This window comes from Lytechinus pictus, chromosome 5 (genome assembly GCF_037042905.1).
Source record: "Lytechinus pictus isolate F3 Inbred chromosome 5, Lp3.0, whole genome shotgun sequence".
Classification (NCBI taxonomy): Eukaryota; Metazoa; Echinodermata; class Echinoidea; order Temnopleuroida; family Toxopneustidae; genus Lytechinus; species Lytechinus pictus.
The window spans coordinates 12,795,856-12,808,619 of record NC_087249.1 but is presented as its reverse complement, the minus strand read 5'-3'; the positions used below and the strand labels follow the sequence as shown (position 1 = coordinate 12,808,619).

The 12,764-nt window shown below is 36.5% G+C and overlaps 1 protein-coding gene across 1 annotated transcript; it reads left to right on the top strand.

Annotated features, from left to right (window-relative positions):
* Nucleotides 1-6,412: 6,412 nt before the first annotated feature.
* Nucleotides 6,413-12,163, top strand: LOC129262415 (blastula protease 10-like). Its single transcript, XM_054900530.2, has 7 exons — nucleotides 6,413-6,787; nucleotides 7,106-7,349; nucleotides 7,643-7,848; nucleotides 8,456-8,659; nucleotides 8,993-9,343; nucleotides 9,832-10,352; nucleotides 11,016-12,163. The coding sequence occupies exons 1-7, from the start codon at nucleotides 6,662-6,664 to the stop codon at nucleotides 11,143-11,145; spliced, it is 1,782 nt and encodes a 593-aa protein (XP_054756505.2). The 5' UTR covers nucleotides 6,413-6,661; the 3' UTR covers nucleotides 11,146-12,163.
* Nucleotides 12,164-12,764: the final 601 nt, after the last annotated feature.

The window sequence follows — 12,764 nt, the reverse complement described above, 5'->3', positions numbered from 1 at the left end:
CTGAATGTCTACAAATAATCCTTGAAAATGACTTCTGGTCAATATATCCCATAATTGTAGCTCGCGCTTCATGCTCGATTTATGTCATACCGTAATACTCTCGAATTCCTTCCGGCGGGCCTGACTATGTTTTTTCAACAGGACACTTTGATATCATTCTCATCTTTTATACCTTGGTCACATTTGCTCTACGGCGGCCGTACGGCGAGTCAAAAACAGCCGTCTTATTAATTTTAATTCAAACCACCTATGTGTAGTTGGTGCAAAAAATGTTAAAACGGCTGTTTTCAACTCGCCGTACGGCCGCCGTAGAGCAAATGTGACCAAGGTATTACCAACCCATTGCAGAACTATTTTATTGTCTACATGGTAAAAACGATGTTTAAAATTTTATATACAACACTGTTTCCTATATACGGACCGTACAGGAGTTGTTTCCAGTTTAAACAAGAATGCTTAAATTATTGAAAATTAAATATTGAAAATCAAACGTTGTTGGTTAAGATTTAAACACTCATTTAAACTGTTTAAATAACTGCTGTAATGTTCATTATAGTAAACAAAGTTGTATAAAACAAAATAAACAGCATTTTCACTGTGTATGTTCATTTTCAAATATATGTTTATCGTAACTTGTATGCCAAGTTGTACTGCAGAAAATGATTAAAATTGTTGTAATTGCTGAAAATTAACGAAATTAAATGGAATGCTAATACCTGAGAGAAATCTAAACGTATATATATGGGATTGATTATGGAATTATGACTGTGAATTATTAAGTTATCTAACAGATCATGAGTCCGTTGACTTCTGACTCGCGTGAATGGGTTATGCTCTGGGTACAAAAACCCTTTATCTTCCCACTGACGTATGAATGTGTATTGACCTACATGATCAGTCCGAACGGAACCAATTCTTGGGTGGATTAGGATTAGGACTATGAATGGGATTAAAATTAGTTACTCTGTCAAAACTGACGTCTTTGTAAACCGCGCGTTTTCTCTAAAGACATTCGGTTCAGATCCTAATTGGTCAACATGAACTGTGACTCAGAGCAAACATAGTAACAAAAACAACAACAACAAACATATACTTGAAAGGACCGTGTTGTGACGTAGACAAACTATTGTCCAGTCATGATAACCGTTGATCAGACTGTGCGTCTGAAGAAGATAAATGCTTTGTTTTTTTTAAACTTCAAACTGTTATGGACATGATCAGTATTAAGTAGACACATCAGTAAAAAGAAAAATGTTTATAAAATACCGATCTTATATAACTTCGAATGTTTGTTTGTTGCCTGGGTGCCGTAGATTTTTTCGTAGAATACATTTTTTGTCTTCTTTTAATGGCGGGAAGTCATAAAAGATAATAGTTTAAATCGTCTCATGAGAAAATGATCTCAATTATATATCCCAATTGTGAAGGTTTAATTTCACTCTGTAACATTAACAGCTTTTTTTTGTAAACGCCGTAACTCTGTTCATGTGTATAGTTATTGGGAACCTTAGTATTTTGAGGTCAGTGTCTGTGATGTTGTAGGGCATAACGACAACAGCCCCCCCCCCCCCCCCCCCCCCGATGAGCATGGTCTAAGGTAAATCAAGCGAAAATGTTCAAGGAACTATAAATGTCACAATGATAATGAAAAACAGTTATACAAAATTGATATAATTTACTTTGTTTACAAACGTTATTATCTCTCTTACATGTAATTTTTAAATGCACGATATGCTACCAGGCAAAAATTATGTAGGCCTACGAGTGAATCAAAAAGTTTGAATCAATATTTCTTTGACAAAGGGGGTGGGGCAGGGATGTCAATTTTCATCTTTTATATATTTTTTTAAATTTAGTTTTTAGTAGAGCAAGGGCCGGCTCCCCCTGGATCCACCAATGCATGTAAACAAGGTTAAAAAACAGATGAAAGAGTAATATCTCGATGGCTTATGTTCCTTACATCACTGTCAAGTACGCCACTGTGTCCTCTTTGAAAGGGGTGGATATTTTTTTAAGAAAGAAAATTGTTGGCAAACACATTCAAAAAATGTTTTCAATGAGTATGTTTAAGGTGGATTCAAAATATAGGGTAGAATAATTCTTTAAATAAACTATGGGGTTGTTACAACCGATAATGTCGCAGCAACCCATAATGTCACACCAACGCATAATGTCACAGATTGCGACATTATGCCAAGAGCTTCCAACGCATAATACTAATGTCGCAGTCAACGCATAATGTCGTAAGTTTTCTAACGCATAACGTCACACGTCGCAACGCATAATTTCACAGCGTTTTTGCATCAGGACTCTAGTTACAGATAATATATAAATAAGTGGCGGATCCAAGGGGGCACTGCCGGCCCGTGCCCCCTTTCGAGAGCCACATCAAAATTTGTAATGTACCGTTTTTACCCAAGTTTGCCCGCCCCCCCCCCTGTGAAAGTATGAGTCTTCCCCCTCACCTTATTTAATCATTCACTCGTCTTCTTCCTCTTATTTTCCTCTTCTTTTTTCCTCCTCTCTTTCCCCTTCTTTTTCTTTTTTCTTTCTTCCCCCTTTTTTTTCTCCGCCAATAGAGGGGACCGGGCCCCTCGGACCCCCCTGGATCCACCTGTGTGTGAAAAACATATAGGCATAGTGATTTTTATGATTTCCCCCGTTTTAAATCTGTGCTCTCATTGTCAGAAAAATATGTATAACACTTAAGAATGAAATGTAAATGATGCTGTAACTTAGGCCCTACCAATTTTCTTTGTCCGGCAGAATATTTTTTTCTGGGGGGCACGTGCCCCCGCCCCTCCCCCGTAGCTACGCCCCTGATGATAACGGACATAGAACGTTTGTTGCTCGTAATTCTCGTATTATGTTGATGATTTTTACCGGCTGAAAGTTCATCCGGACGGAGGCTCGATGGATATAGAGCGTATGTAACACGTATGCAATGATTACACAACGGATGCATAGCGTTTTCCAACGGATGGCAAGATTTTATAACGTTTTACATCCGCTATGTATTCGTAAGTGCAGTGAGACCGGGCCTTTCGACTTATGAGATTAGTATTTTTTTATAAGACTGTTAGGACCACCCATTCAAGGAAACAAAAACCACGGCCGATCGGGAAAAATATGGGTGAACTTTTTTCGTCAACACCTATCATAAATTGGATTTTCATTTTAAACTAAGATCAAAGCTTTTGTTGGCTCGCTTTTGCTTTATCGGAACTTTTGAGAAATGTTTTCGTGCACGCCATGTGGTGCCCCTCATTTTTGTCTAAGCGTTTGATTGAAAGCACTCTAAATCCTCAACCCCCCCCCCCGGCCCCGCGCGCACCCGGCCCCTGATCGTGGACACCACACCGAAAGTTGTAAAAGGTCAAGTCCACCCGAAAAATGTTGATTTGAATAAATAAAAAAAGATAAACAAGCATAACACTAAAAATTTCGTAAAAATCGGATGAAAAAAAAGGTATTACATTTTTATTTTACAGAATAGTTATATTCACATGCTGGTCGGTATGCAAATCAGGAGAATGATGATGAAAATTACTATTTTTTTGTATTTCATTACATGGAATATGAAATATTCTAAGTTTCTCCTCATTGTCATATGAAACGAAGTTTTATTCCGCCATGAACATGTGTAATTATCATTGTTTTAACATTTTTAGATTAAACAAGAGAGTCCTTATTCTCAAATCTGTAAAAATTGAAATATTGTATTATGGAAACAATAAAAAAAAGGAAATACTCCTTTGCATATCACTGAGTTGTGAAAAATAAGCGAAATTTAAAAATGCCATAACTTTCTTGTTTTACACCCGATTCCGATGAAATTTTCATGCTTGCTTGATTTTTCTCTTTTTTTTTTTTTGTTCAAATGATTTTTCGTTGGGGTGGACTTGACCTTTAAGAGTGCAACGTTGTGTTACTCAACTCACCCTTTTTCCAGAGCTCCCTCTCACACCTTTAACTCTCCCTTCCGACTACAGGCTAGCTCCCAATATTATCCATCCACCCCTCCCCCCTCTTTCTCCCCCTCTCTCTTTTCCCTCCCCACCTTTCATTCTTCACTATTTCCCTTTCGTCCATCTCTCTATAACTCTTTCCATCTTTCTATTCCTTTTATCTTTCTCAATGTATCACAATTTTCGCTCACCTCTTTCGTTTACTCTCTCCCTCAACTCTCATTTCTATCTCTTCCCCTTCCTTTAAAATCTCTCTCTCTCCTTCTATCCTCCCCTTCCCTTTTTTTTTCTTTTTATGTTTCTCAATGTATCACAATTTTCGTTCACCTCTTTCGTTTACTATCTCCCTTAAAAAGTATCTGCATCAATAAGCATTATCTTATACGCGGAATTATATTTGGATTTGGATATCACACCTAAGTTTGTGTGATAAATTAATCAATTTGATTTCATGGATCCATTAAAGGACAAGTCCATCCTATCAAAAAGTTGATTTTAACAAAAAAGATTGAAATCCAACAAGCATAACAACAAAAACATCATCAAAATCGGCCCAATAAGAAAGTTGTGATATTTCAAATTTTCGCTTAATATCACAATATATTTATATGCACATCCCGGTCGGTATGCAAATGAGAGAACTGATGACATCACTCACTTACTATTTCGTTTGTATTTTATTGCATGAAATATGAATTATTCTAATTTTTTCCTCATTATCCTGTGAAACAAAGTTTTATTTCGCCATGAACATATAGAATTACTATTGTTTAACCATTTTATGACTCAGTCAAGTTGGTCCTTACTGTCAAATCAGTGAAAATAAAATATTGTATTATTCAAACAATAAAAGAAATAGTGAGTAAGGGACATCTTTGACTCTCATTTGCATATCACTGAGTTGTGCACATGACTGTTTTGTGAAATATATGTGAAACTTTAAAATGTCATAACTTTCTTATTTTACATCCGATTTTTAAGAAACTTTCAACATTATTCTTGTTTGATTTTCGCTATTGATTCAAATCAACATTTTTCTTCAGTGGACTTGACCTTTAAAAGGAAGACACGTGTTACAACTTCCGGTGTAGTGTCCACGATCAGGGACCTGATGCGGGGGGGGGGTAGGGCGTTAAGTGTTTTCAATCAAACGCTTAAACAAAAAGTAAGGGGCCATCACATGGCGTGCACGGAAACATTTATCAAAAGTTCAGAGCAAAAGCGAGCAAACAAAAGCTCTGATCTTATTTACTTTAAAATGAAAATCCAATTTGTGATAGGTGTTGACATGATATTGAGAAAATGACATCATAGCTTACCTGATTTTCTTTCATTTTCTTTCTTTTTTATACTTTTTTTTGTCTTGGCCGTAGTAGTATGAACCATATTCATCAAATCCCATTCATCATTCTGTACGCCAGTGAAGAAGAGGATAAATTTCTTCCTAAATTAATAGGGAATATGGAATATTTTAAGTTTTATCACGTCTACGACATAGTGGATAAATTTTAATATCATTGAGGACAAGTACGCCCCAACAAAAAGTTGATTTGAATAAAAAGAAAAAAATATCCAACAAGCATAATGCTGAAAATTTCATCAAATTCGGATGTAAAATAAGAAGCTAATAAACTGGAATTATAATATGGACCATATTCTTTTATTCCACTACAATTTCAAAATACTTTTCTCTGTTGTGCTGCAAAGTATGATGAATATGACCCCGAGTTTGAATAAATGGTAGAGTGGTTTGGAATTTTTCCTCACATAGATACCAAAGCTTTTGGCGCGTGTTTTAAGAAGCACATTTGCACTAAGAACATGAATAAGAGAGCTGATCGATCGATAGTTTGAAAACAAGCACATGTTTGCACCTCTTAGGTATACCTTCTTTTACAACTTTGCAAAGTTTGGTGAAAATTGCATGGATTTTAAATAAAGTGCAGCATTTTTTTTTTTGCACCAAACTATAAAAATCAAGACATGAAAGAGGAAGATAATTCCATAAAATGCGTCGAGCGACGATGTTGTTTATCCTTTCTTTTTCAATTTATCAATTACGTATATTGCCAACTTTAACTTGTTATAGAAATCTGGAACCCAACAACATATTAATAACAAATCAAGAAGTGAAAATATTTTTGACATTCTGTCAGGACAACATGGTATGATGTTGGCCTATAGATAAGGAATGCCCCATACGTCAAACTAATCAATAACATTAAGACGTCACCAATGAAATACACCAAAAGTAGAAGTATTGATCATCCGAGATGTAAATCCTTTTGTTGTGCGTGGTACCTGGGTGAAGGGGTCAGAGGGACATCACAAAACCGTTGAAGCACATCACAAGACGCCCGCACATCTTTACGTAAATCAACTTTGAAAAGAATACAATAGCCTGAATGGGCATACGTATATCTTACTTTGTCCAGAAATACGTCACTCCATTGCAGATAGCAGAGAAGTGTGTCTTGACGAAAGTATAAATATGGCAGCTCAGAGGCGACTTCTTCAGATTGCTCCTAGAGCGCTAGAAGACGACATCAAGACAACATCAAAAAGAAGATCGAGAAAGAGAACTGCAAGAAGCGGAAGAAACTTTCATTTTACCAACTCACAAGAAGAAGAAGAAGAAGACAATAACGAAGAAAGAAGTCTGAAGAACACCTGATAGAGAACAACCAGCCATCATGAAAACTGCACTCGTACTATCGTTCATAGCCCTACTAATCCCAGGACTTCTTGGGTTGCCACTCACTGATAACCTTCTGAACAGAATGACTAGGAATGCCAAGGAAGAGAAAGAGATACCAACGGTAAGAAATATTTCTAAATAATTATTCTAAATATATATAATTTTAAGTTTAATAAGCCTGCAAAGCCTGTAAAGACATGCAGTCAATATTTTTCCTTATTTTTTGTTTGTACCGCTATGTTTTGCTTTAGGAAACAAAGGCAATGATTTTCTGATTTTCTCCACGTTCTTCCCAATATTGCTCAAGACACTTTGTCTCTTTTCACGACACATAAGTATTTACATTTTCAAATATTTAGAGACATGTTAATAAACACTGCAGCATTTATTGGTTAGAATTACCAGGATTCTAACTCTTCGTTACTTTTTTAAACAACAGGAGGCACCTCCACTCAAGAAACCACTAGACGGTGTCGCACAACACCTTTTTGATGAACCCATCGATGAGGATCCGACTCCTGGAGCCTTTCAAGGAGATATGATGTTAACAGTAGATCAACTGAGACAAATCGAAGAGGCCATCGATGATCAGAAGGCTGGTCGTAAGAAGAGAAAAGCTGTCATCAATGAGAATGCTCGTTGGACCTTAAACATCGTTCCTTATGAAATCTCGCCATCTTCAAGTAAGAATTGTCAATCTTATGTTTCTATCATACCTCAACCAGCTTCAAATAGATTAATTGATAGGTCTACTGAGCAAAAATCATGCATAGAACTTGAATAGAATGAAGTACTTTCAGATTACAAAAGAAATATACCATCAAATAATCAGTTTGATGAAGGAATTTTGATTACTGTTCAAAAGGGCAAGAAGGGTGTTCAATTAACTTCAAATCACTCTTCAAATTACTTTGATGGTATATCATTATGAAATTGCCATATATATATATATTTTTTTTTCCCCTTGATTCACTAGGTGGTGATAGCCAGGTGATTCGTGCAGCCATGGACCACTGGGAACAGCATACATGTTTGAGATTCGAACCACGAACTTCCTCACATGCCAGTGACCTAGGCCATAACACTTATCTTTCATTCATCAAGGGTGGTGGTTGCTGGTCCTTTGTCGGAAGGGTCTTTAATGGCGAACAACAGATATCCATCGGATCAGGATGTGAATACGTAAGTTTACCTTTTATTCCTACATCTTTTCCTTCTCATTTTAGATGATTTTCTAACATATCAATCATTTGATGATAATGGTCGATATGGCACACTCGCGATCTTTCGCGACTACTACGCAGACACTTTCTGGAACGTTGAGAATCTATTGAAAATGCCCGTCAAAATTACAGCGAACAGATTAGAGGTCATTGTCGAAAACTGTCGATTCGGGGCAGTCGATTGTCTTAAGATTTAGAGGTGACGAATAAGGGCAAAATTTGTTGTTGGTCCACAGTCCAAGACGACACTGCTGATTTTATTCACCGATTTTCGACAAAGGCTAGCTGCTTTGTCATGAAGGGCTGTTGACAATAGATTCTAAAGTTCCACAAATCGTCTACGTAGTGTTGCGAAAACTCAAACGGGAAAACCGATTGCGAATGGAGATATAAAGAAACAGATTAGTATTGGGTGGAGAGAAGTCAATTTTGTTCAGGTAAAATCTTTCAAACACGGGACCCTCGAGTCAAACAAAAGGCAAGTTTTCATTGTTTAAAGTCTGTTAATCAATGTTTTTGTCGCAACGTCTCTAAGTGAAAGCTTCACTTGTTCTTTCTATTAACAGCTTGGTATTGTCGCTCACGAGATCGGACACGCCATCGGGTTCCATCACGAACAATCTCGACCAGACAGAGACGATTACATCAATGTCCACTTTGAAAACATCCAATCTGGCTTGGAAGACAACTTCGAAAAGTATGACTGGAATTATGTGACGACACGCAACGTCGAGTACGACGTCGGCTCCGTCATGCACTACGGATCACATGTAAGAAAACATTATATCATTATTAAGCATTATATCACTTTTGGCCCTTCCGCTAAACAAATGTGAACGTTTTAAGTGAAATATGTACAATTTCATTTAAGAAAATACAGATAAACTTAGCTAAAATCAATTTGTTAAAAAATTCAAAACGATTATCGTTGGCGTTGTACCATTTTTTTTTCAACCATGAGGAGACATTCTCACCGGCCCTTATTGGAATATTAGCGCTTATATTACATGTATAAATCCTTGATTATATCAGAGGTTTTTAAATTTTGTGATTAATCTTGATCACATTGATAACATTTTGATTTCATTTTCTTTCTCCTGAAGGGATTCTCAAGCAATGGTCAACCAACCATCACAACCATCGATCCTCTTCAGATGCATCTCCTTGGTAACCGAGCTGGTCTTAGTAACGCCGACATCACCCTAGCCAACCTCATCTACGAGTGCGACAATGAATGTTCGGGCTCTGAGCAATGTCAGAACGGAGGATACCATGATACTAACTGTATCTGTGTATGTCCTCCAGGTTACAGCGGTGACTTGTGTCAGGACGGAAGTGGACCTACCACTACACCACCATGTTACCAAAGATTGACGGACACACAGGGAGAGATTACGTCACCAAACTACCCCAGTAACTATGACAACGACCAGGAATGCATGTACCTTATTGAGGTGAGACTTTATATCCTCATAATGATTTAATTTAGATTGAAATCAATAAAGACAATGTGGCATTATACTCATTGGCGGCGGAAGCCAAAAGTTTTAGGGGGGACCACCACACAATTTTTTGACAAGCAAAAAAAAAAGGTTATCAACCACAAATTATAAGGGGACGCAGGAAAAAAAATTACAAGCAAAAAAAAAAAAAAGTTACCAACAAAAAATTTAGGGGGGATCGCCCCCCCCCTACCTAAAATTTAGGGGGGACACGTCGCCCCCCCCCCCCGGCTTCCGTCGCCTATGATTCTACTTCTATAATGATTCATACTGTAAAAGATGTTTTCCAAATAATGACAAACCTTACGAATCACCATAAAGGAAATTATTGATCATTCTAAAGAAGAAATATATATTATGGTAGAAAAAAATATTATTAAAAAATGCTAACGATGCAATTTTATTACCATTTTCTTTCTTTTAACTTATAATTTAAACAGGGAGTTGCAGGAAGTACGATTGAACTGACATTCGTCGACATGGACATCGAAAACGAGAACCTCTGTCGCTACGACTCCGTCGAGGTCCGCAAAGACGATATCAACGCCATCGGAGAGAAGTTCTGTGGTAGCACCTTACCCCCTGTCCAGATCTCTAGTAGCAACCAGATGTTGGTTTCTTTCACATCTGATTACAGCATCACTGGGCGTGGTTTCAAAGCTACTTACGTCATCCAGGGTGTCTCTACGACTGAGGCACCAACTACCACCACTGAAACAACTACTAATCCTCCTGTAGTCGGAACATGTGGAGGAAGCTTTGATGACAACCAAGGTTCATTAGCATCACCAAACTATCCTAATGATTACGATAATAACCTACGATGTGTCTACGTGATCGAAGTGGAGGCTGATCGTCGGGTTGAGCTGACATTCGCAGACTTCTCGCTGGAGGATCAGAGTACCTGCCGATGGGACGCACTGGAGATCGATCTCGGAGATGGTGTCAAAGTTCCAATGAAGTAAGTTTGCCCACTACTTTATCATCGAGCAATCCACAAATATGAAACTTGCATAACATTTAGAACGTAGTTTCAAAGCTAAAATGAATTTGATAATCCCGCCAAACTGCTAAACCACGAGGGTGCCCAAGACGAATGGAGAGTTAAAAAGCAAATAAGAAGATTTCTGAAGATCGACATAAATGTGTTGAAGCAGGTTTTTCCAAAAAGTGGGATAGTGATAAAAGTTGTGACTTCACTCGCAAACGTTTTTCGAAGAGTGAATGTCTTTTGAGTAATTGGTCACACATAATGAAATTCATTTAACTTAAAGATAAAAAGAAATCAAATCAAAATCAAAATTGAGAGAAAAATCTGACTTTATTACATTAAGGGCTTAACAGGACATATCATGTGCTGCTTACTATTCTTCATTATTAAACTTAAGTGATATAATAATCAAATCTCGTGATAGTGATCAAAAGGGAGACGATAGATAACTTTTGTGATTAATCTCTTTTAATTGTTGGTGTACAACACATTTAATATAATGTTTCGTCTTAATATATTACTGCGATTGAACTTTATCGTATTCGAAAATAGTAGTCATATTTGATAATATTCATATACCTTCAATCCATAAATGCTAATGTGTTTGCTTTTTCTTATTTTCTTCTCCTCCAGGATGTGTGGTTCTGAGTATCCAGCCGCTTCTTTGGTGTCAATCGGTAACAGGATGGAACTAACCCTGAAGACGGATGGGTCTGTTACTAGTAGCGGCTTCAGAGCAGACTATCGTGTAATAGATTTGTAAAATCTCGTCTCAATTGCTTGAATATATGGTAATATATTCAATGAAAAGTATTTATGTCCATGCTACATAACCATCTCGACAGTTCAGTTTCTATTTTTATTTTGCCAATGAAACGAAAATGTGTCCTGATATCGCTTTTTTTCTTTGTTTTTTGATAACTTGAAGAGGCAGCTGAGTCTTCGTTTATGCTGATAATTTATTTGTTGCATTTTTTCTCTTGTATCTGTGTATTGACAAGCTTTATAAGATATCGAGAAACTTGAATTTTGCCATACTCATCAACAATGCCATAATATTATTGTGGAATAGAATATATTTTGGTTATCATGTGATTATCTACATGACAATGAATGGTATGCTTGTAAAACATAGTAGGGAATAAAATCAATGCTTGTAGTTGTAATACATTTGTTTGAATTTTTAAAACTCGTGTTTTTATTCAGAATCTTGCTCTTAACATAATGCCAAATAACGACAATTATTTTGTTTCGATATTTTACATGTTTAATACGAGTAGCTTTTTAACTGTTATTATATTTTAAAAATCCGTTCTGTGAATAATTGCGATTGTTTTGTATGTGATATTAATGTAAAAATTCCGTCTGGAACGGCTGGTTGAAAATAATCACCTTGAAAAAAGTTTTGGAATGATTTTAGTGAAAATGTACGAAATGTAAGTAGAAAATGTTACATGTTATTTAATATTTTAACTCAAAGTTAGAAGAATGTTCTGCCATTTTATTAATTTTGAATGTTTTGCATGTTTCAATGTTCTAGGAAAAAAATCCGTCTGAGACGGCTGGCCGAAAACAATCACTAATTTTGAAATTAATGATTTTAGTGAAAACGTATAAAATTCAGTTTGATCGATTCAATTTGATTTTGAATTAAAAAGGTTTATATTGTATCTGAATGACTGAATCTATGATAATTATGATGTAACTATTATGATAATGTGATTTTCCGTCAGGTACGGCTGGTTTCTAGAAGAGATGAATTAAACTTTATAAAAACATAATATATTTCGAATACATGTTTTTATTCATTGCCCTATATTAGTGATTGGATGGATAATGGAAATAACGATTGTACTATATTAGCAATATGATAAACAAGGGGAAGATGAAAGAAAGAAAGAAAGAAAGACAGACAGAAAAGGAAAGAAAGAAAGCAGAAATATATGTATTAAGATATGAGAGAAGGGGTAGAAAGGAGAGAAAGAGGGGGAGGAAAGACAACGATGAGAGAAAAAGTGGAGGAGGGGAGATGAAGAAAGAGAAATCTGAAAGGAAGCCGGGAAGACGAGAGGAGGAGAGAATGAAAGATAAAGATGTGAGAAAATGGAGAAGAGTGGAGACAAAGAAAGCGAAGAAGAGGGAGAAAAAAGGGACAAACAAAGGGAGAGAGAGGGGAGGGAAGTATGTGAACAAAAAAAAAACAGAAATAGGGAGGAAATGGGAGCAGGCTCATTATCAGGGGGTTCCGCATTATTTGACTAGCATGATATGTATCCCAGTCCTGAATTCAAACGAATAATGTTTGAAATGTGACCTTTTCATGTCAGGAGGTCTTTATCAGTCATTTTCAGCACTTTGTATTCGCATTAAAGGAATATTTCA

Bases quoted from the DNA above. Each gene is read 5' to 3' on its own strand.
- LOC129262415 (XM_054900530.2), top strand. From the start codon at position 6,662: ATGAAAACTGCACTCGTACTATCGTTCATAGCCCTACTAATCCCAGGA. The intron at 6,788-7,105 runs GTAAGAAATATT...TTTAAACAACAG, and splicing joins AAGAGAAAGAGATACCAACG to GAGGCACCTCCACTCAAGAA. The intron at 7,849-8,455 runs GTAAGTTTACCT...TTCTATTAACAG, and splicing joins TCGGATCAGGATGTGAATAC to CTTGGTATTGTCGCTCACGA.